General features: G+C 41.0%; 1 protein-coding gene across 4 annotated transcripts in view; it reads right to left on the bottom strand.

Annotated features, from left to right (window-relative positions):
* Positions 1–23,992, bottom strand: part of cep290 (centrosomal protein 290) — a 107,939-nt gene that overhangs the window by 6,865 nt on the left and 77,082 nt on the right. For all 4 annotated transcript variants that reach the window (XM_052030642.1, XM_052030638.1, XM_052030640.1 and 1 more), the window contains 10 exons: positions 22,825–22,970; positions 20,353–20,508; positions 16,635–16,758; positions 15,173–15,307; positions 11,684–11,770; positions 10,207–10,371; positions 8,590–8,712; positions 7,575–7,747; positions 4,492–4,633; positions 745–818 (listed from right to left, as the gene is read on the bottom strand). In XM_052030642.1, coding sequence (XP_051886602.1) covers positions 745–818; positions 4,492–4,633; positions 7,575–7,747; positions 8,590–8,712; positions 10,207–10,371; positions 11,684–11,770; positions 15,173–15,307; positions 16,635–16,758; positions 20,353–20,508; positions 22,825–22,970 — 1,325 coding nt within the window. The remainder of the gene's footprint in view (positions 1–744; positions 819–4,491; positions 4,634–7,574; positions 7,748–8,589; positions 8,713–10,206; positions 10,372–11,683; positions 11,771–15,172; positions 15,308–16,634; positions 16,759–20,352; positions 20,509–22,824; positions 22,971–23,992) is intronic.

Below are 23,992 nucleotides of genomic sequence, written 5' to 3'. Positions count from 1 at the left end.
GGAGGCAACACTGAAAATTAGCCATAATCTTATTAAATGCTAAAGCTGGTTCAAGGAGTTGGATGGCACACTCCTGCCCTTATTAAGCATGCAAAAAACAGGAGTAGCTCATATGGCCCCTTGAGTCTGCTCTGCTGTACAATATGATCATGGCTGACCCTGTCCCAAACCATTTTCCCTTCATGTTCCCAGATACCTTTAGTATGCAAAAACCAATAGACTCGTGCTTTGAGTACACCAAGTGGCTGAGCGTCCAAGCTCAGAGGTATAGAATTCCTGAGATTTACAGTTCTATGCATGGCAAACTTTCTTATCTTGCTCCAACTCTTTATCCTGAAACTGCCTTCTTGTTCTGGAAACAACCTCTCGGTGACTACTGTGTCAACCCATCTAACAATCAATATCTCACTGTAGTTACCTTGCTTTCTTCTAATAAATGCCAGGCTTCCAGGACTGTCCCTCATCCCTGAAATGAACCATGTCTAAGTTACACTGACTCCAATTCAGGTACGGTGACCAGAACTGTACACTCTCAGCAACGCATCCCTACAAGGATCTGCAACAGGATGGCCCCTCCATACCACAAACAAACTCCAAACTGCCCCTGAGAACACCACAGCCAATCAACTATCCTTTAGAAAGGTGTGTGGATACACAGGGGAATGCAGATGAGGTATAGTTTGGATATAGTTGGATTCAATAATATTGTCTTCCGGCTACAAATAGAATTGTTGCTGTTTCTACCTCAATAACTGAAACTGTCTGGTGAGGCCTGGTTCAGTCTTGGCTTCTTCGGGGAAGTGTTTAAGCACCTCAATCTGCAGCGGATAAAAGAAAAAGGAACAGTCAAAATGGATTTTTTAATACTTTTACAGCTCTTCTGAATATAATATTAATACAGACTTTAACAAATAAGAGTTTTACATTCCTCTAAACCTGTACTCATTTTTGAAACGATTTGCCCTAAAGTAACTCTGAAGTTGCTCAATATTTCAGGGCACATTCACACTCACAACTGATTTGATTAACAAATATTATTTATTCTATTTCAAGGTGCATAAAAAGCATGGATGAATAAAATCCTTGTTGATATCAGAATTGCTTTTCAATGGATTCAATTTTCAACAAAATAGAGATATGATTGAAACTAACAGCTAAACAAACAGACTAGAGGATGGATTTACCAGCACAGTAACATTTGATACATCTGTACTAAAGTGCACTTTTATAATTCAGGCATTTACTAACTCAATGTAATATAGTAACATTAATGAGTTAAGCATTTATATTTTCTATTTGCGATCTTATTCATGAGTGACATTGCAGCTGTCTCTGAGGCAGAAGGCTGTTAAGTTCCACCTCAGACTAGTTCATGTAATCTAGATTGAGATGTCAGTACCGAGTCCTCAACCAGCATCGGCAATCAACAGATCTTTGTCTGCAATTTCTGCCAACTTCAATGAGAGTCCATCACCGGGAACATCTTTCCTTCCCTTCACAACATTCTGAAGAGACAGTTCCTTTTGCATCTCCCTGGTCCGCTCTCTTCCATCTCCTTCAACTCCCCTTCTCAGAGCACTTGATATTGGCATTGGTTTATTATTGTCACTTGTACCGAGGTACAGTGAAAAACGTCTTACAAACCGATCTTACAGGTCAATTCATTACACAGTGCAGTTACATTGAGTTAGTACAGAGTGCATTGATGTAGTACAGGTCAAAACAATAACAGTACAGAGTAAAGTGTCACACCTATAGAGGAAGTGCAGTGCAGGAAGACAATAAGGTGCAAGGTCACAAGGTAGATCGTGAGGTCAGAATCCATCTCATTGTATAAGGGAACCATTCAATAGTCTTATCACAGTGGGATAGAAGCTGTTCTTAAGTCTGGTGGTACGTGACCTCAGGCACCTGTATCTTCTACCCGATGGAAGAGGAGAGAAGAGAGAATGTCCCGGGTGGTTGGGGTCTTTGATTATGCTGGCTACTACACCAAGACAACGAGAGGTAAAGACAGAGTCCAAGGAGGGGAGACTGGTGTCCGTGATGCGCTGGGCTGAGTCCACAACTTTCTGCAGCTTCTTGCGGTCTTGGGCTGAGCAGTTGCCGTACCAAGCTGTGATACATCCTGATAGGATGCTTTCTATGACTTATCCATGCAATTACAGGAAATGCAACACTTGTTCCTTTACTGCATCCCTTCCAACCATTCAGGGACCCAAACAGTCCTTCCCGGTGAAACAGGATTTACAGGTTGCCGCGCAGGTCAACAGGGTTGTTAAGAAGGCATATGGTGTGTTGGCCTTCATTAGTTGGGGTATTGAGTTCAGGAGCCGCAAGGTGATGTTGCAGCTCTATAGAACTCTGGTCAGACCACACTTGGAGTATTGTGTTCAGTTGTGGTTGCCTCATTATAGGAAAGATGTGGAAGCTTTAAAGAGGGTGCAGAGATTTACCAGGATGTTGCCTGGACTGGAGAGCATGTCTTATGAGGATAGGTTGAGTGAGCTAGGGCTTTTCTCTTTGGAGAGGAGGAGGAGGAGAGGTGACTTGACAGAAGTGCACAAGATGATAAGAGGCATAGATCGAGTGGACAGTCAGAGACTTTTTCCTAGGGCGACAATGGCTCACACGAGGGGACATAATTTTAAGGTGATTGGAGGAAGATATAAGGGGGATATCAGTGGTAAGTTTTTTTAAACAGAGAGTGGTGGGTGCATGGAATACACTGCTGGCAGAGGTTGTGGGGGCAGATACACTGGGGACATCTAAGAGACTCTTAGATAGACACATGAATGATAGAGAAATAGAGGGCTATGTGGGAGGGAAGGGTTAGATAGATCTTAGAGCAGGATAATAGGTCGGCACAACATTGTGGGCCGATGGGCCAATACTGTGCTGTAATGTTCTATGTTCACATGTACTTCCTCCAATCTAGTGTACTGCGTTTGGTGCTCGTGATGTGGCTTCCTCTACATTGGAGAAACCAAACGCAGATTGGGCAACAACTTTGAGGTGCACATCCCTTCAGTATGCAGGTCCACGAGCTTCCAGTTGCCTGTCATTTTAGTTCTTCAACCCCATCCCACCCTGACCTTGCTGTCTGTGGACTCCAGTACTGTTCCAATGAGACCCCATACAATCTTGAGGGACAGCTTGTATCCAAGCACATTGCAGCCTTCTGGACTGAAAACTGTATTCAATAATTTCAAGTAACTTGATTCCGATTTGTATCTGAACTGGCCAATTCTGCAAGGTCCTCTCTCTGCACAGACACTGGCCGGTCTGAGCAATTGCAGCATTCTCCTTTTGCTTTCAGTAATAGCTCTATCCTGCATTTCTTCATGCCTCAAGGCAGGCATGGTAGTGTAGCAGTTAGCACAACACTATTACAACGCCAGCGACCTGGGTTCAATTCTGGCCGCTGTCTGTAAGGAGTTTATATATTCTCCCTGTGTCTGTGTGGGTTTCCTCTGGGTGCTCCGGTTTTCTCCCACATTCCAAAGATGTACGGGTTAGAAAGTTGTGGGCATGCTATGTTGGCGCCGGAAGCGTGGCGACACTTGCGGGCTGCCCCCAGAACACGCTATGCAAAAGATGCATTTCACTGTGTGTTTCGATGTACATGTGACTAATAAAGAGATCTTATTTCACAGTTTTAAAAAGCCCGTTGTTTTTTCTCTTTCTCTAACTGCCCTCATTAATCCCAAACAAAAGGATCAGTTAAACAACAGGATTAACCTCAGCAATGCTGGCCTCACCCGATCAGAGATGATCCCCCTTTGCCCCATCCATCCCTTCCCCATAATTTCTGCAATCTAAAACTAATTTGTTTTCTCACTTTCACAGTTCTGAGAAAGGTCTCTGACATGAAACGCTCAACAGGTCAGACAGAGTTAACATTTCCAGATTTTCTGCTGTTACATCAGAATGAAGGGAATGCTGCATTGTCAGGGATGCCATGTTTTGGAAGGGGTGTTAAATTGAGTGTTTGTTGACCTCAGATAGACAAAGATCCCAAAGCATTGTCAGGAAGGAGCAGACAAGCTCTCCCAATGCCTTGTCCAATACTTTACCCTTAAATCGACAGCAGGGTAAATGAATTATCCAGTCATCCATTTGCTGTTTGTGGAACTTTGATGCCTATCAATTACTTGCTACATTTCCCATAGAAGAACAGTGAGAAAATAAATCCAAAGTCCTGGAGATGTGATAACACATCATATAAAAGAAGGTTCGTTCTTGTTCCAAGGTGTGCAATAGCATTAGATTAATACAATTAGGAATTTAATACTGATAGATTAAGGTTGGGAATTGGATTAAAGACGTGCAAAGTGAGAAAATTGCAGGAACATGACGAAAGAGCAAAGGAGTGGGACTAACAAAACAGCTTTTAAGAAGACCCGTTGGATTCAATAGGCTCCTCCGGGGAGGCAAGTGCTATGCAGTCACACGTTACCAGAACTAAGTTCATATCACATCTATTCTCACCTGTTCCTCCATGTCTCCTATTTGTTTTGCCAATTTTTGCTCATTATCAGTCGACTCCTTCAGCAGCTGCCTAAGGTCAGTGAGGTTTTGATTCTTTTTTGCAAGGTCTGTCTCCATCTCCTTTATTTTACTCTCATACATTCTGTAAAGCACAAAGAAATGAATTACACGTCGTCTTCAGAACTACGTCAAAGATTCTCCTTGTTGAAAATTAAATAAGCCATCCTGTCAGCATACAGGTTTACTTTTAAAGAATTCACCATTGTTAAATGTACAACTGGTCATATGAAATGTATCAAAAATAAAACTGCATCTTATTTAGTTGTAACAATTGATGAGTGGTACAATCTCTCTGGGCTCCAAATTCCTGTGAGGCCCGAGGCAGACTTCTTGAGTTCAGGTGACATTCAACACATTCAGGACAAAGCAGGCCACTGACTTTCACCACATGATCATTCTGAGGTTCACTACTTCTGTCATCGGTGCACCCTGGCTCGGTGAACAATGAATGGTAGTGTTTTAAGGAGTACTGACATGCCCTCTTCATGTTACCACCATCGGACAGGAGGTGCAGGAGCCTGAAGACCCACACTCAGCGATTCAGGAACAGCTTCTTCCCCTCCATCATCAGATTTCTGAACGACCCATGAACACCACCTCGTTATTCCTTTTATTTGCACTATTTATTTATTTATGTAATTTATAGTAATTTTATGACTTTGCACTGTACTGCTGCTGCAAAACAACACATTTCATATCAGCTAAGTCAGTGATAATAAATCTGATTCTATTGATGAACAGGAAGACTTCAGTCTACAAGTCAGGTACTCCTGAAGGTGGCAGCACAGGTAGATAAAGTGATGAAGGCGGCAAATGGGATACTCACCTTCATTAGCAGGGGTATGCAATGTAAGATCAGGCAAATTATGGTACAAATTTATAAAACGTTGGTTAGGGCACAGCTGGAGTACTGTATATAGTTCTGGTTGCCATAGTATTATAAGGATGTAATCTAGCACTGGAGAAGGTACAGAGGAGATTCACAAGGACGATGCCTGGGATGGAGTGTTTCACATACCAGGACAGACTGGATAAGCTGTGCTCGTTTCTCTTGGAGCAGAGGAGGCCAAGGGAAAACCAGATAGAGGTATGTAGGCCATAGACCGGGTAGATAGTAAGAAATTTTTTCCCCATAGCAGCGGTGTCTGAAACTAGAGGCATTGGTTTAGAGCAAGGGCTAAGTGGTTTAGAAGTGATCTAAGGGAGCATTTTTTCACCCAGTGGTGAGAATCTGGAACACATTGCCTGAATGTGTGGTGGAGGCAGGTGCCCTCATAATGTTTAAAAAGTATCCACATGAGCGCTTGAGAGGCTTCACTGCCAATTGTACTTCAACCCGAAGCAACAGTTAAGTCCACTCCATTTTCTGATAGATGGTGTTGATGTGCCTTACACACATGGTTGCTGGTCCTGAACGTGACGCACAATGGGGTCAGCTCAGTCTCCTAGATCTTAGAACCAGTCCACTTCACTTACAACATGGTGTAATCCCAATGGCATTTCAAACCCATTAAATTATCTTATAGGAACAAAATATACAAACATACAAATCCTTAAACTCCATTGTCAATCTTCAGATCCTCCCAGTAAAAATTATTTCAAAGCAAAAATTGTTGCTGCTTCCATGTTTACGTCGTTGGTTTACAGTCCATAAGTTTATGTGACACTGGGAAACTCCACAAGTGTGGAAGCTGTGATGCAGCCAGCAAAACCTACCCATTTGAGGTAGCAAAGCCTTAACCAGAGTCACACCACTGGGGAGACGATTTCAGTTTAATGTTTAAATGCACGTTCACCTTTTGCAATGAGTTTGACCACTCTGTCCTCCCTGCCATAGTGCTTTCCACTGAAGGAAACCAATGCTGCATGATGCCCATCCCGCTAAACCTACCAACGGTTCCCTTCAGGTTCTACGAGCAACATCCCTTTAACCAACAGTAAAATCAGCAGTATATTTTAAAGAAACTCTTTGATTCATTGCATCCAGCATGCTTCAACTCCATTCAGCAATCTGGTCCACATTAAAATGAAAAGTGTTTACATCTCCCGTTTTCTTTCAGTACTACCTGAACCCAGTCGAAGAAACTCCTTTGATACAAATTCTTCTTCCCTCTCAAAACTGGAGACACCTTTATTAGATTTAGTTCATCCTACATCTCCCCAGTCAAGTGGGAAGTGTAGTACAGGTGGCAATGGCTCATCTTCTCCATTACCCAGCACCAAGTGAGGCAAATAGGCAGAATTGGTCTTCCTGTCATGCTAACTGCCAATGATTTGTTGTTTTTCTATTTCGCTGGGAATTCCTACATCTGCAAAACAGGAAAAGACTTTCTGGTCTTTATACCGCAGTTGTGATGTCTTCACTCAATCCAGTCTTGTAAACTCCTGGGGGAGGTGAGAGCCCAGGTTAAAAATCAATAAATAGTGCCAATACTTCCAGGATACTATGATGCTGAAGGACCTCAGCAGGCCAGGCAGCATCCGTGGAGAAAAGCAGGTGGTCAACGTTTCGGGTCAGGGCCCTTCTTCAGGACTGAAGAAGGTAAGAGGGGAAGCCCAATATGTAGGATAGGAAAGGGAAGAAGAGAAGAAGCATGGTGAGGGGAGAGGGGGGTTGTTGGGAATACTATCTCTTACCTGCATCTACCTATCACCGCCATGTGCCCACCCCGCCTCCCCTCCTTTGTCCACCTATCACTGCTCTGCTTTTCCCTCCTATATATTGGGCTTTCCCTTTTCCTATCTTCAGTCCTGAAGAAGGGTCCTGACCCGAAACGTTGACAGCCTGCTTTTCTCCACGGATGCTGCCTGGCCTGCTGAGTTCCTCCAGCATCATTGTGTTTTTCATCTAGATTCCAGCAACTGCAATGCTTTGTTTCTCTTCCAGGATACTACACTAAATAATGTTGCTATCAGTTTGCAAAATTTATACAAAAACATTAATATTTTCTAAGAACGAGTGATATTTCAGTACCAGCTTAGCAAGTTTCTTTTCTTTATAATATCAGAGATTGAAATGGTACCTTGTTACGACAATGGACTTCCAACTTTTGCTGTCAGCACCCTCGAGTTGTGGAGCCCTACTCTCTGCATAGCTCAGTCGTTTATTGGTCTCTTCCAACTGTACACTTAGCTTCTCGTTCATAATCTCCAGGTTGCTCTTAGCAATTCGCAGCTTTTCAGAATAGTCACTTTCCTGTCATGAAACATTTAGCAAAAGAGAGATCTCAGTTCCGTCTCTGGCTGGTACAGGGCCATTTGAACTTAAGTTATAATGTTTTCAAGACAAAGTTTGTGGCGTGCAACAAAAGCAGAAAATGCTGAGAAATACTTGGGTGGTTAGACAGGATCTGTGTAGAAGGAAACAGATTTAACCTTTAAGACAATAATCTTATCAATATCTTCTGATTTTAATAAAAGATCATAGACCTAAACCATGAACACCCTTTCTCTCTGTGCAGATGCTGGCTGATCTATTTGAAGGTTTGCCAGTACTTTTTTATTGTTTTTCACAACTGCCATATTTTAGATTGGCTTAATTGTCTTGTGCAAATTTTGATTTACAAGAATAGTGTAAACTTACAATGATACACGGACAGTGAAACCTGACAGGGAAGAGCACGCTTTCTCCCTACATAGATGCTGTTTGACTTGCTGAGTATTACCAATATTTTCTGTTTAAGCCATGGAAAACTAATCAGCAAGGGATATGCTACTCAATGGACAAGTTGGTTTGTATTGTAAGGTGCGAGTCACTGAGTGGAAGGCAGGGTCTCCCCCTGACTTGGTCAAGGAGCATTGAAAGAGGGTTGCCCAGGCATAAGTGGCAACATTCCCAGGTGCCCCACCACTTATGCCAGCCCCAACAAGCGTACAGTCAGCTTGAAGTCAAGCCAACCACCAACTCTATGGGTTCATGGCAAAATCGATGAAGGGAAAAGAGGAGAAAAATGTATATTTAAAAAAGTTTGGAACTTCCCAGAGCAGGACCAAAGCTTACACTAGAGGAGGCTTTCACAATTGACCCGGTTTCTTTACCCTTTTGATCTCTTTTCGCAATCGCTCATTTTCAGCTAAGATCTTCTCCATGCCTTTAGTTTTGGTCTCGTAGCGTAAACTCAGCTGCCCACCAATCTGCAACTTCAGTTTCTCGAGCTCTGCCTGAAACAAGATACATCACTACATTTTAGCTAGCACTCGACAGGAATGTCTTGGTGTGCTGGTGTTGTGAGATGAGAGCAAATAAATTACCTTTGAAACGTAGTTTTCTCTAGATTAAGCAATGTTAACACTGACCAGGTTTATTTATTTATTAGAGTGTTGGCTGAGGGTTGAATATTGGCCAAGGCACCAGGAAGAACTCTCCTGATGTTCTTCAAAATAGAGCAATAGGATATTTTACATCCACAACAGAGGGCAGGTGAGGGCTTGGTTTATCAGCTGATCCAAAGATGGCACAGCTGAGGGTGCTGGGTTCCAAGAGTACTGGGTCTTTTGATGAAGCTATTATAACATTGATGTTAAAAGCATCACAGAACAGATTATTCTTTACAAGAGATGACTAACACCAGATTTACACTGGACTAGAAATTGTTGTGAGTAACCTGGGATGGTACATAGTCACGACCAAAAACTTTATTTCAGTGTAAAACTCTTGAGAACTAGCCCAATGAGCTGAGTTTATATTGGTTTCATATTAGAAAATGAAGTTATACTTTGTCTTCGTATGGATTAGATACGTCTCCCCATCGTAGATACTGTTCCCACATTAGAGCAGTGTCGATCATTTTGACATCAACTCTTTGATACGAGGATTTGAAAAAAAATTATACTTAGATGGCATTTTTCACAACTTCAGCTCATTGCAAGACTCAACAAAGCAACTAAATACCTTTGAAATGTAGACGCTCTTGTTAATGTAGGAAACAAGGCAGTCAATCAGTTTTCCCTACGCATGGTGACACTGACCAGGTTGATTTATTTTTTTAGAGGGTTGAATATTGGCCGAGGCACCCGAGAAAACTCTCCTGATGTTTTTCAAAATAGAGCAATGGGATTTTTTACATCCATGACAAGAGGACTGGTGGGGTTTGGTTTAACAGCTCATCCTAAAGATGGCACGGCTGAGTGTGCTGGGCTCAATTAGTGCCTTATTTTATGCTCATGTCTCTGAATGACTGAACATAAGATCTTCTAACTCAAAAGTGAGAGGGAAACCATTAAGCCAAGACAGACACCCATATATTAGAAAATAATGGTGAGATCACAGTGTCTTGATACAAATTAAATAGGTCTCCTCATTCCATGTATTGTTTCTGTATTGGAGACATGCCATGAATGTGCTACCTGTAACTTCTGACATCACCCCTTTGGTATCTGGACCACAGTCTTTCAGTATTAACTATGGTAGTTGTCTATCTCATTAAAAATCCGACCAGTAGTTTTCACCTTTATCGCCAGAGAAATTGGCATGGCATGAGATTGGCATGGCATGGCATGTATTTCTTGCTGCAGATATTGCATATTATGTACTTTATTATTGCATTATTGTCACATGTACTGAGATACAGTGAAAAGCTTTTGTTTGTGTGCCATCCAGATAGATCATGCCATACATAATTACATCAAGGTAGAAAAAAGAATGCTGACACAAACCTTAAGCTTTTCATTTTCCATTTCAAGACCGGTTCTTTTCTCAGAGGAAACCACTCCTGGTGCCTTCTTCAGCTCCTCGTTCTCTCGTTGTACTCTCTCCACCACCTTCTTCATCAACCCTATTGTTTTTTCTAGTTCAGCCACCGTTTTGCCACTGCGCCCCGCCTGCTGAACAAAATCAATAGTTTATAACTGTCCATGCCAATTAAAAACCCCTGTCCACAACTTAAATAGTTTTGGAGACAGAAATAATCTTGTATCCTGGAACTGGCACCCCAAGATCATTTGCCCTTGAAACTAAGTCACGTACAGCCACTACAGGAGGCGCTGCCTCAAAAAGTCAACGTCCATCATCAAATATCCCCACCATCTGGGTAATGCCATCTTCTTGCAGCCACCATCGGGCAGGAGGTACAGAAGCCTGAAGTCCCACACCATCAAATTCAAGAACAGCTACTTCACAACAACAAATTTGGCTCTTGAACCAACCGGCACAACCTTAATCACTACAGTTTAGCAACACTATGACCATTTTGATCACTTTGCACTTTGGACTTCGATTCTTTGTTGTAATTATGTTCTTTCTTGCAAAATTTTGTATAGTTTGTTTAATTTATATTTTTCTTGTGAATGCTGCTTATATGATGTTATGTGCCTGTGATGCTGTTGCGAGTAAATTTTTCGTTGTACTTCTGCATATGACAATAAACTCAACTTTGACTATAGCACAGTATTTTGTTAGGAATTGTCCAATTATGATCTTCCCGTCATATTGTGTGTGGGTCTAGTTCAGTGGGGTAGCTGCTCTTCTGCTACTCATTGTGTTTTATGTTCTCCTGCAACATTAGCAGTAGCTGTCGTCTCAAAATTTTTAATAAATCATAATATTTGAATACTTTGACTTGCTGCATCTAGACAGAGAGCATCAACTGATGAAGCCCGGAGGGTTCCCAGTCGTGCAGCAACGAAAATAAACAATCCCATGGACAATGTTTCTTCAAAGTTCGAGAGTGAATAAAGGCTTACATAAATGTAGGGTTGCTAACCAGCATCATTCTCTCCCACCAATGGGCACACACTCACAATCACTGCAATAGCATTCAATATAGATTCATTTACAAGTATGGAGACCAACCTAAACCTAAACCTAAATTTCCTTTAAGACAAATACTATTAAAGCAATTTGATCAATAGCAAAGGTGGTAAGAACACATTTGCAATAAAGTTAAACAGTTTAATTGTATTTTAGGAAGTGAATATCTAAAATAAAAAACATTTTCATAATTATGGGGAATGGAGGACCATTCAGATACGGGTTTCAAAGTGCCAGCAAAGGCAGGAGTTGTTGACTGGCTCCTGAACAGTATGAGTCAATGAATTACTTTAAAATATTAAAAGAACCAAGTTCTGATTTGTGTTGGTGTACTCTCATTAGTTTGCATCTACAATATTGTGGAAAACTCATTATCACACTTACCCCTCGAACATTTCCAAGCTTTCTTTCCAAATCTGCTTTCTCCTTCTTGAGGAGTTGATACATTTCCTGTAAATTAACTATTTGATCCTGAGAAAAGGTAAGAAAACATTGACATAGTATAAACCAACTTACATAAGTGCAGCAGAGAAATGAATTCTTTGATCTTTTTAGTAAAGCAATGTTATGAAATAAGCAAGTCTTAATGGAAGAAGGCACAAAAAACCTCCCAGGAATAGTGGAGGACTACAGGTCTAGAGTAATTGAGGAGTTCAAAGGAATCAGCATGACTGAAAACCTAATGCTAAAGATATTTAATTTATATTTTCCTTTTGAATATTGTGTCTCTAATGCTATGTGCCAGTGATGCTGCTGCAAATAAGTTTTTCATTGCAGATGAGCATACAGGTACTTGTGCACATGACAATAAACTTGACTTGACTTGATTAATGGGACTCAAAGATGATAAATGACCTAATGACCTAAGTTTTGGATGAGGTAGCTACAGGGTTGTGGATTGCACTGGCTGTCATCTTCCAAAATTACATAGACTCCAGAACAGATCCCACAGATCGGAAGATAGCAAATGCACCTCCACTATTTGCCTTACAAATTTTATATTTACTTTGATAGGAGAGGATTAGAGGGATACTGGTTTACTGTGGGCAAATGGGATTAGCATAGATAGACAACACAGTCGGCATGGATGAGATGGGCTGAAGGGCCTGTTTCTGTGCTGTACAACTCTATGAATCTATTTAAGAAAGGTGGGAAGGAGCAAAGGGGGGATGACAAACTGGTTTGGCTGATGATTGTAGAAGGGAAGATGCTAGAATCTGTTATTAACAAAATGGGAAGGAGGGCGAACATGCAACAGTCTACATTGGGGGATCAGCGGTGGAGAGGGTCAGCAGCTTTAAATTCCTAGGCGTTAACATATCGGACGACCTGTCCTGGGCCCAGCACATTGATGCAATCACAAGGAAAGCACACCAGTGTCTTTATTTTCTCAGGAGGTTCGGCTTGTCACCGACCACCCCGACAAACTTCTACAGAAAGTGCCCTGACTGGTTGCATCATGGTCTGGTACAGCAATTCCAATGTGCAGGAATGTAAGAAGCTGCAGAGAGTAGTGGACTCAGCCCAATACATCACGGGCACATCCCTCCCCACCATTGGTAATATTGACAGGAGGCGCTGCCTCAAGTTGGTAACGTCCATCATCAAAGATCCCCGCCATCCGGGCAATGCCATCTTCTCGCAGCTACCATCGGGCAGGAGGTACAGAAGCCTGAAGTTCCACACCACCAGGTTCAAGAACAGCTACTTCACAACAACAATTTGTTTCTTGAACCCACCTGCACAACCCTAATCACTGCAGTTTAGAAATACTATGACCACTTTGATCACTTTACAATAAAATTGACTTTTTTTGTTCTAATTGTGTTCTTTCCTGTATAATTGTGTACAATTTATGCTTAATTCATGCTTTTCTTGTGAATGCTGCTTATCTGATGCTATGTACCCATGATCCTTCCGATAATGGGGCAACCAGAACTGAATGCAATACTCCAGATACGGCCTAACTAGAGTTTTATAAAGCTTTGTGGAGGGTAAAGGAACATCTGTGTTTAGCCAGCAGCGACAACTCAGAGCCCTCTGTTCCCCACCACTTTAACTCTCCATCCCACTCTGACTTACCTGTCTGTGGCTTCCTACACTGTTACAGCAAGAGCAAGATTAGCTTGAGGAACAGCACCTCATCTCCCGTCTGGGCACCGAATTCATTATCGATTTCTACAATTTCAGGTAACTCGCTTTCTCTGTCTGTGTCAGAACTGGCCATTTCTGCTGTAGGTCATCCAACTGTGATGTTGGCTCAGTTCTTCTCTCTTCACTGGCACAGCCTGACTGCTGGGCATGTCCTACAGCCCTGCTGGGCATGTCCTACAGCCCTGCATTTTGCATCTTTTTACAATCCTTTGTTTGTATCTCACTCCCAAACCACCACCATTTTATTTGTTTCCTCTCTCTCCAATTGCCCCCAATAGCCCACTGACTGCATGACCTCTACAATTTATCCCCACAGCCACCCTGACTTCCATCAATCAGAGATATTCCCTTTGTGCAATCCATCCCTCCTTCACTTTTGCAACAACCTTTCCCAGTCACCCAGGTCATTCTCTCTTCTCCCCTCTCCCATCAGGCAGGAGATACAGGAGCCTGAGGGCACACACCACCAGGCTCAAGGACAGCTTCTGTCCCACTGTGATAGGACTATTGAACAATTCCCTCATACGATGAGATGGAGTCTTGACCTCACAATCTACCTTGTTATGACCTTGCACCTTATTGTCTACCTGCAATGCACTTCCCTGCAGCTGTGACACTTTACTCTGTACTATTATTGTTTTTACCCTGTACTACCTCAATGCACTGCTTAATGAATTGACCTGTATGATCGGTATGCAAGACAAGTTTTTCACTGTACCTCAGTACAAGTGACAATAATAAATCAATACCAATACCAAATACCAGTTCAGACAAAGTTTTCGACCAGAAATGTTTATCCTGCTTCTCTTTCCACAGATGCTGCCTGACCTGCTGTTTCCAGCGTTTTTAGGCCTGTATCCTCTTCAGCTTAGGAGAACGAGAGGTGATTTCATTAAAATGTACAATGTTGTTAAGGCACTTGAAAGGGTAGTTTGATGTCCTTCCAGCCCCAGCCCCCTCCAACTGGGGTTGTAAACCAGGGCTCACGGTCTCAAAATAAGGATTGGCCATTGTAGATGGCAGCGAGGAGAAATTTCTTCATACAGAGGATAGTCAGTCTTTGGAATTTACTGCCTAAGAGGGCTGTGGAGATTCACTCACTCAGTGTATTCAATACAAGGATCCATTGGTATTAAGATATTAAGTGAGTCGGGGGATGTGGGGTTAGTGTAGGAAAGTACCACTGAGGTAAAAGATCAGTAATAATCTTTTTGAATGGCAGATCAAGCATGGGGAGGCAAATGGCCTTAGAAACATAGAAAAACCTACAGCACAATTCAGGCCCTTCGGCCCACAAAGCATGTCCCTACCCTAGAAATTACTAGGCTTACCCATAGCCCTCTATTTTTCTCATCTCCATGTACCTATCCAACAGTCTCTTAAAAGACCCTATCGTATCCACCTCCACCACTGTTGCCGGCAGCCCATTCCACACACTCACCACCGTTGCCGGCAGCCCATTCCACACACTCACCACTCTCTGAGTAAAAAACTTACCCCTGACATCTCCTCTATACCTACTCCCCAGCACCTTAAACCTATGTCCTCTTGTGGCCACCATTTCAGCCCTGGGGAAAAGCCTCTGACTATCCACCCGATCAAGGCCTTCTCCTGCACCTACTTCCAATGATGTTCTGATTTTAGTGGATATGTATTGGGAGTAATTCTAAAAGACACACAGCTCCTACAGTAAAGATTATGTGCTCGTGCAAAGTCTACCCTTAACCGTGGTAAATCCTTATTGGCCTGCTCCAGCTGAAAGCGCAGCTCCACATTATCTGCAGACAGACTCAGGTTCTCTTTCTGAAGTTGCTGTTCCTTTTGAGATGAAGCATCAGATCCAATTCCGGAGGTCTGGGTAGAACAAGGAAACAGACTGTCAGAAACAGTGATTCCTCCAAGCACAACACTGCACAGAAAAGCTCTTGTAAAGCCATGATACAAATCTAAAAGATGGATGCATACATTTGCAAGCAAAACTATCAGAATTTATTTGAGGTATTTTTGCACTATTGGCATATATTTTTGAAAAGCTTTGCTAATTGAGCAGTTAAAAATAATTTACTGCCTACTGCCTAATTTGGGGGAGGGTAAGGGAGGTTCTTTCTGCTAGATTTTGTGGGTTGATAACCTGAAGCTGATCTTCAGAGATTGTGTGCTTCTCAGAATCCAGTCCTCCCTGTTCTTCTGGTGTTCTCTGATCCACTTCATCCCCTTTTCCAGGCTCCAGCTCACTCGTGCTACTTGTGCTCTCCTCGCTGCTTGTTGGATCCCGGGAAGGATCATCCATTTCTGGATGTTCCACATCTTCACCCAGGTTGGCGTTAGTTTGTTGTTCTTTTACACCTGTCTGTTTCACTTCCGTCTCTTCCTCAAACGAGGGTTCTTCTTCATTTGTTTCATCCCCACCAACTGCACCACCAGTGAAAGGCCGCTCCCTCTGGACACTGGTACATGCATTCTCTTCTGTCACAGTTGAAATCATTCTCCTCTCGTCACTTTCAATGCTCTGCCCAGCTTTTACGCCAGTCCCATTTGAAGATGTGTTCTCTGGTTGATCATAAATCCGATTACTCTTGTACAAACGGAACCTTGCTTTCCTACTGTTTCGTATTTTTGTCTTTTTCTCAGTACTGGTATGTTGCAAAGCGGTAGTAGCTGCAGGTCCTTTAGATTCATTATGGACATGGGGATCCAAAGTCAGTTTGGACTATACACACGTACAAAGAGAAGCCATGTAGCATATGAGAGAAAGGGACAGGCACAAAGGAAGAGAACTGGATGAAAGATGATGTGGAGCTTGGTGTACTATAGATACTGTATATCTGCAGACCACATTCAACATCTCAATTGGACTGTCTTTAACCACTTTTGTCAAAGCACTCTCTAATTTTTAGGCTATTAAAAGTAATGCAAAAGCTTAATTAAAATAACTAAAACATTTTCAATTATTTTGTTGTTCAGCTGTTATATCATTATAAAAAGATAAATTTAATTAATTTTTCAACAGTTTAATTCATCAGACAAAATAAAACTCTTCTCCTTTCAAAGGGAGAGCCTTTCAGGGGTATTGGGGTTAGGTATAATTTCAAAGAGGCAGCATTAGTGCAGTGGGTCAAGTGATTATATCTTATGAACCTGTTGGTTACTGTGTTCTTAAAGTATTAAAACAAATACATACTGATGGTCTGGATGAAGTGCTCATTGACAGCTGCCTTTCTAAAGCTTGGATCTTTTCATGCAAGTAACGATTTTTCAAAGTTAAATCTTCCACCACCGAATCCCTTGGTAAAGCTTGTTGTTGCCTTAGACAAAAAAATTAAACACAGTTTTGTGTTACTAGTTGCAATAAATGCATCTTTATTAAGATGGAATAAAAATATTCAATGTCATCCAAAGATACTTTGAAAATGTTCAGTACTTTTATTTCTGCAGCAGAATGTAGAGTTAATGAGGGAGAATTGGTAAATTGAGTGCTTTGTTTGGAAGTAACATTTCAAGAAGGGATTGAAAAGAATTAAATTATGAGGAAAGGTTGCCTTGTGTGGATTTGTATGTCTTGATTAGATTTGTATCATTGGATACAGAATAAAGGATGTTATAATTGTAATATTCAAAGCGATTAAAGGATTTTTTTAAGGTGGACTAGCAGACAGAAACTGTTCCTTCGGGTGGGAAAATATCAGGAAAAAGACAATCTTAAAATGAAATCTCTTTAGGAATGAAGTCAAGATGCAGTTCTTCATCAACCCTGGAGCATTCTTCCCACAAAAGACTGTTGAGCCTTGGGATTAATTGAAAATTTAAAAACAAAGATCAATAGATTTTTGTCAGCCAAGATTATGGAACCAAAGCAGGCAGATGGAGTTAAGGGGCAGACAAGTTGCTGAATGGCTTACAGCAGCTCCCATTTTAATAAATTAAATATTATGCTTTTGTACAACTTCAATTAACTAGGACAACACAAAAAATTTCTTCCACTGGAAGACAAATCATACATACAAATCCGGAAATATTGAACTCAAACTGGTGCCTATTCATGCAAAAGGCCTTATAAGATTTTATTATTGGGTACACATAACATTAAACATTTTGGACATGTCTTGCACACACTGATTACAACTTGCCTTTCTTCTTGTCACTACTTTTAGTCATTCTGTTGTATCGATATTTAACATGACAACTTATATTTAGTTTTGCACGTTATTTATGCCATCTTCTCGCAGCTACCATTGGGCAGGAGGTACAGAAGCCTTAAGTCCCAATACCACCAGGTTCAAGAACAGCTACTTCCCTTCAATCATTCAGTTCTTGAACGAACCGGCAAAACCCCAATCACTACAGTTTAGCAACATTATGACCATTTTAATCATTTTACACTGAAATGGGCTTTTTTTTGTTCTAATTGTGTTCTTTCTTGTAAAAACTGTGTGTAATTTAAGTTTAATTTATGTTTTTCTTGTGGATGCTGCTTATATGATGCTACGTGCCTGTGATGCTCCTGCAAGTAATTTTTTCATTGCACCTGTGCATACATGTACTTGTGCATATGTCAGTAAACTCGACTTTGACGCTAACTGTCCCAGTGTAGTTGCAGGCTCTGGCCACTAAACTGGCCTTTGGAATGAATTCCTGAATTTTCTCTTTCAGTTCTGCTAGAATCAATCATTAATTCCATTGGAAACATACTGGTTTTCAGTAAAAATGTGATTTGAAGATGCAGAGGGGCTTCGGGAGGATAAAGTTAGGCTAAAGGAATGGGAGGAGGCATGGCAGTGTAGCAGTTAGCATAACGCTATTACAGCGCCAGCGACCCGGGTTCGATTCCGGCCTATGTCTGTAAGGAGTTTGTATGTTCTCCCCGTGTCTGCGTGGGTTTCCTCTGGGTGCTCCGGTTTCTTCCCACATTCCAAAGACGTATGGGTTAGGAAGTTGTGGGCATGCTATGTTGGTATCGGAAGCGTGGCGACACTTGTGGGCTGCCCCCAGAACACTCTACGCAAAAGATGCATTTCACTGTACGTGTAACTAATAAAGATATCATATCAAGGACATGACAGATGGAACATAATGTGGAAAAATGCGAGGTTATTTGCTTTGACGGAAAAATAGAGTTGGAGCATTTGTTAAATGTCTTTGTACATGAATCACTGTAAGTGAACAGGCAATTCAAGCAAGCAACTAGTAAGGCCTTAATTGCAATAGAATTTGAGTGCATGAGTAAAGATGCCTTGTAATCACAGGGTGTCCTTGTGAGTCTGTATTTGGAATATTGTATTCAGGTATGACCTCCCTAACTAAAGGAGGATATACTTGTAATAAATGGAGTTTCACCAGATTTATCACTGGAATTAGGTTTGTTCTAAGAGAAGAGATTTAGGAGAGTGAGCTATACAAGCTGAGAAAAATGAGAAATGGTCTAACTGAAACACAAAATTCTTAAGGAACTTGACAGGGAAGATGCAGGGATGAAGTTATCTCTGGCTGGGGTGCCTAGAACCAGGAGTCACTGTTTCTAAAAAGGATTTGCCATTCAGGACTGAGTTGTGATGAAAGTTTTTAACCCAGCATCATAAAGAGATACAGCATAGAAACAGTTCCTGTGTCTCACCGACTTCATGCCGATCTTCAAGCACCCATCTTTACACAAATCCTACCCTAACCCATTCTATTCTCCCAGATTCTATCGAGGGGCAATTTACAGTAGCCAAATAACCTACCAACTCACATTTTTGGGATGGGGGAGGAAACTGGAGAACATGCAAACTCCACACAGACAGTTTCAGAGGTCAGGACTAAATTTAGAGGTACCGAATCTTTAGAATTCTTTACTCGAGATGGCTATGGAGGCTCAGTTGCTGTGCATGTTCAGAGTAGAGATTGATCGGTTTTTTTGATATTAAAGAAATCAAGGATGATGCGGCTGGTGCAGGAAAAAATGGTGTTAAGGTAACAATACACAAAAAGTGCTGGAGGAACTCAGCAGGTCAGGCAGCATCTATGGAGGGATGCTGCCTGACCTGCTGAGTCCCTGCAGCACTTTTTGTGCATTGCTCCAGATTCCAGCATCTGCAGAATTTTTTGTGTCCGTGTTAAGGTAACAGATCAGCATTAATCTTAATGAATGGTGGAGCAAATGCGATGGACCACCTGCTTCTGTTTCTTATGTTCTTATGAATGCCTCCACCTGAGACCTTGGCCATGGAACCTACTGGGTTTGAGAGAAAAAACTTTATTTAAGTAAAATGGATGGGTGTCAACATTTCTGGAGGCATCTTCAGCACCAGCTCAGGGGGAACGTGTAGCTCAATAGTGCCAACCATAAGTAGGATGCCACCAATATGCTCCTTGGCTAAAGAACTTCCTTTACCCCATCTTCCAAAGAAGGCCAACAGTAAAGATTTTTACTTCTTAGTGGGATGAAGAGCCATGGGAATTTTAGTTCCTGACCTGATTGCTCTGGTGGGCTCCATTTCCAGCATTTGGTGGAGCAGGATGCCTGCTTTTACTCGACGTACCAGCTTCCTGATCCTACAAGGGGAAGGACATGGGCATTCCCAGCCAAACAACTCCATCCTTGGCCACTCATCACTTGAGAACTTCTTTGATGCAGATGACTGTTCAAGGCCTTATACGGGCCCATAGAAACAGCTCGGAACCAACCAATTTTACCAGTCACCTGCTGGAGTTCTGACGGGTCTTCAGGAAGGATTTAGATTTTCAGTGTTTTATTCAGCATTTATACAAAATCAACACCAAAATGTTCATGAAGGAACAGACCAATAAGTATATCGTAACATTCAAATTGTAATTAGAAGTATTAAGGGAAAAAAAGATTAACAATGAAAAGTATCTAGAACTATTGTCATACTTTGAAAGTGATCTATCTTACTAGTCACCTCAGGCTTTCCATCTGGTCTTGAAGCTCCATGTTCTTCCTCCTTAAATCTTCGATCTCTCTGTCACATTCCATGGTTCTGACACCTATTACCTGGTCCACTGTAATGCCACGAGCTTTCAGTTTCCTCTGTAAACATCCCTTTTCCTGGTCAACTCTGCCATTGAACACATGTATAATATCCGTATGTTATTAAAAATCTTGTTCAGGGTACACTTCTTGCTGTGAAATTCACAATTGTTAAACACGCTTTTCTATCAAAATTTTCAGTTGCAAAATAAAACAAAATATTATGGATGCTCAAAATCTGAAAGTAACACTTAAATGCTGGAAATAAGCAGGAAGTCAGGCACTATCAGTGGAACAAGAAATAGAATTGATGCTTCAGGATGACTAACTTTCATTGGAACTGATGATTGGTTATCAACTGGAAATATTAACACTTTTTATTTGCTGTACTCATGCTGCCTGATTTGTTGAATATTTCAATTGTAAAGTACCAGGTCAATATTTCCCAATTAGTTTCTCTACTCCAACTGTTGCAGTGTGTTTCTGCATCATGGTCACAGGGTGACAGTGTGTGGTATTATTTCTGAAAGCCTTTCCATTACCTCTCTCCATTTAAAAACATCATATGACCATGGGAAATGCAAAAGGTAATTTGTTGTAGTATATTAAATGCAAGATATCTTTATCAACTAGCTTTAAATTACTTATCAAAATAACTTGTATTTAATAATATATTTGTTTAATTGAGCTACGTGCTGCTTTAATTCTAATTCATAAATTTCACCATTAGAAATGTCCAGAAAGTTCTTTGGAACTATTGTGTGAATTTGGAAACTACTGAAAGGTTTCCAATTCTTGTTAAATGCAGTATAAACAAAAGCCAAGTCTAATACCTTCTCCCAACCGTAAAGAAGAATTAACAATTTCCTACACAGTATTGGATCTATTGTTAAGAATAAAATTCAACCAATTGCAAATCTCAACATTTTCTATATACATAAGGCTGTTAGCAATTGTGCACTGTGTAATCCTCTGCCATTTATTGTGAAATCTCTTGTTTAAATTCATCTCCCACTTGCACTATGGAAGCAGTTTAACTATGGCTGAAGTATAACTTAATCAATGAAGGAAAAAGAAAATAAAAAGAAATAAATGGGAAACAAGACAAAACAGATGTAAGAAAACTGCTGAGCCAAGGAAAACCAAAAACAAATTGATATCTAAAAGACATACACATTAAAATTCACTGGAATTAAATTTATTACAATTGTCCTGGTGTAGTTTCTCAAGAAACTTATTCAGGAAGAAATGAGGATGACAGACATTAAAGATCAAACAACAAAAAAAACTGACAGCATGGGTTTAAAGGGGATTTTAAGGGAAATGATTTATTTGGTGCTTATAGAGGGCAGAGTATGTTGACCGAAAGATTAGCCACAAAACAGAGTGGTCATGAGTCAGTATTAGAGAGTACATGCTGAGATAAAAGGGTGGAAGTGATTATTCATACAGGTGGGTGTGAACGTGGAAACGAGAACAAGAGCTTGAAGCCAACATGCAAAAGTTACTTTAAACAAGTAGTCAATAGAGCTGGACGCGATATGGGGAAATGGTGGAGTTGGAACTGAAGTTTTAAAGACCACTTTCTGCAGAGCTTGGGATTGACTGGGGTTTGCAAGTGGTAGAAGAGATCTTTGAGAACAGCATTTAAAAATTAATCCTAGACAGGAAGTAGATTTTCAGCAGCTTTGCGGGAATGGAAGTATAAAAATGAACAGCATTCTACAGTGCTCTCTTGGAAAACAACTGGATGTGATATAAAGGTCATCTTAGGATTCAAGTGAATGCCAAGATTGCTGAGCACTAGGCTGTACAGGCTGGAGGAGTGACTACTTTCAGAAGATGGGAGACGCTGGTGCGAATCACAGAGGATGACTTAGATCTTGCCACCGTTTAGCTGGAAGAAATTAATGATAATCTGGGACTCAGATTTCAGAAATAAATCCGTGCCTGCATTTTAACCAGTGCTGAAGCAAAGAGATCACTGATGTGAAAGTTACAGAAAATGTATTATGGTTTCAAAATTCAAGAAAGTAAGTCATAAAACTATCAAATCTATTCAACTGGAAGTGTGGAAGAACATTTACAGAAAATATAACTATTAAAGAGGAAGGAGGAGTTCAGTGTATAGCAAATTTCTTGGGCTTATTTTATTTTACCATTTACTATTTCCCACTACCATTCATTGTATCATAAATAGATGCTAGTAATTAGCTTTGTCTACAAGGTCTTCTATTAAAGTACTTTATAGTTTTAGACCACATATATTTTCTGTTTTGATGATAGGAATGGATGCTGGGTGTTGTCTGCTTTGATGCAATCCGAACAGCTAATTGAACAGCGAAAGTCAATAAAAGTATCAGAGGTCACATTACGAGAAACAACACACCAAATTAAAACTTACTTTGCATACAATTCCTTCAGTGTGGTGACTTGTCTGGTCAGAGCTTCCACCTCCTTCTCTTTTTCTTTCAGCTTGTTTTTTGCCCCTTCCACTCGAGCCTGCCACTTTTTGCCTTCTTCCCACTTCACAATTTCCTCTCTGGAAGTCTGTATTGTGAGGGAAAGCACTGTTAACACAGCACCTTACGGCCATCATCTTGCTATCAGCCATCAACAAGACACGAGGAAATGAGGCCATGGGTGGACTCAGACAAGAAAAAGACCTTCCCTCCCAGCTTTAGTTGTGGTAGCTTCCATTCATTGAATGAGAGGTTGGTAGGCTAGACCAATATCGCTGGAAAACACTGTGGGCTGACCTGTTAAGAAGTTATGAAGGGCCTTGATAGGGGTTAAGGAAAGAAGATGTTTCTACTTGTGGGGAAATCAGAATTAATGGGCCCAAAGAGATTGCAGATGCTAGAATCTGGAGCAACAAACAAAATGCTGGAGGAACTCAATGGGTCAGGTAGCATCTGTGAAGGAAAATTATCAGTCATAAATGGAAGACAGTCAGTAAATCTAGCAACAGAAGTACCCAGAGAACATTGTGATTGTGGAACTCACAAACGGATAATCGTTGGTAAATACTATACATTTAAAGGAGATTATTTTCCTCATCACTTTGATGGTATTACATTCAATTGAAAATGCAAATGGACGACCAAGAATTGAAAACCAGATGAAAAGGGCATAAAAGACCTGTTAAAGATCAAGCCCAATGGAAGCAGAGGAACAACGCAGAAGGAAACAAGGTACTCTACTGTCACATCAAATTCAGAAAGGAAAAGAGATAGAAAGACAGGATTGAGAGACAAGCGAGAGAGAGCAAAAAAAAAGAAAATCAATTTAAGAAATCTCCATTAACACTTCCAATCTACAAAAAGGCTGCAGAGTTTCAATTGTTCTCTACCAGGAACACTCAGTGGGTCCTTGCTAGATGAATCACCAGTCTGAAATGGCTGCAACAAGATTCTTTCTTATTCATGGCACAAACCTCGGTATTTCATTCCAATAGAGCGGTAACTTTTTGGGTTTTGCCAAGGCTGACAGTGAAGCTGTAATATCATCCAGCAAAACTGTGGTAAATTAAAACCTTGGTACTTCTCTTCCTTGCTACAACCTGCTGGGCT

This window comes from Pristis pectinata, chromosome 15, assembly GCF_009764475.1.
Source record: "Pristis pectinata isolate sPriPec2 chromosome 15, sPriPec2.1.pri, whole genome shotgun sequence".
Lineage (NCBI taxonomy): Eukaryota > Metazoa > Chordata > Chondrichthyes > Rhinopristiformes > Pristidae > Pristis > Pristis pectinata.
Note: the sequence above shows the minus strand (reverse complement) of the source record. Positions and strands in the feature narration are given on the sequence as shown.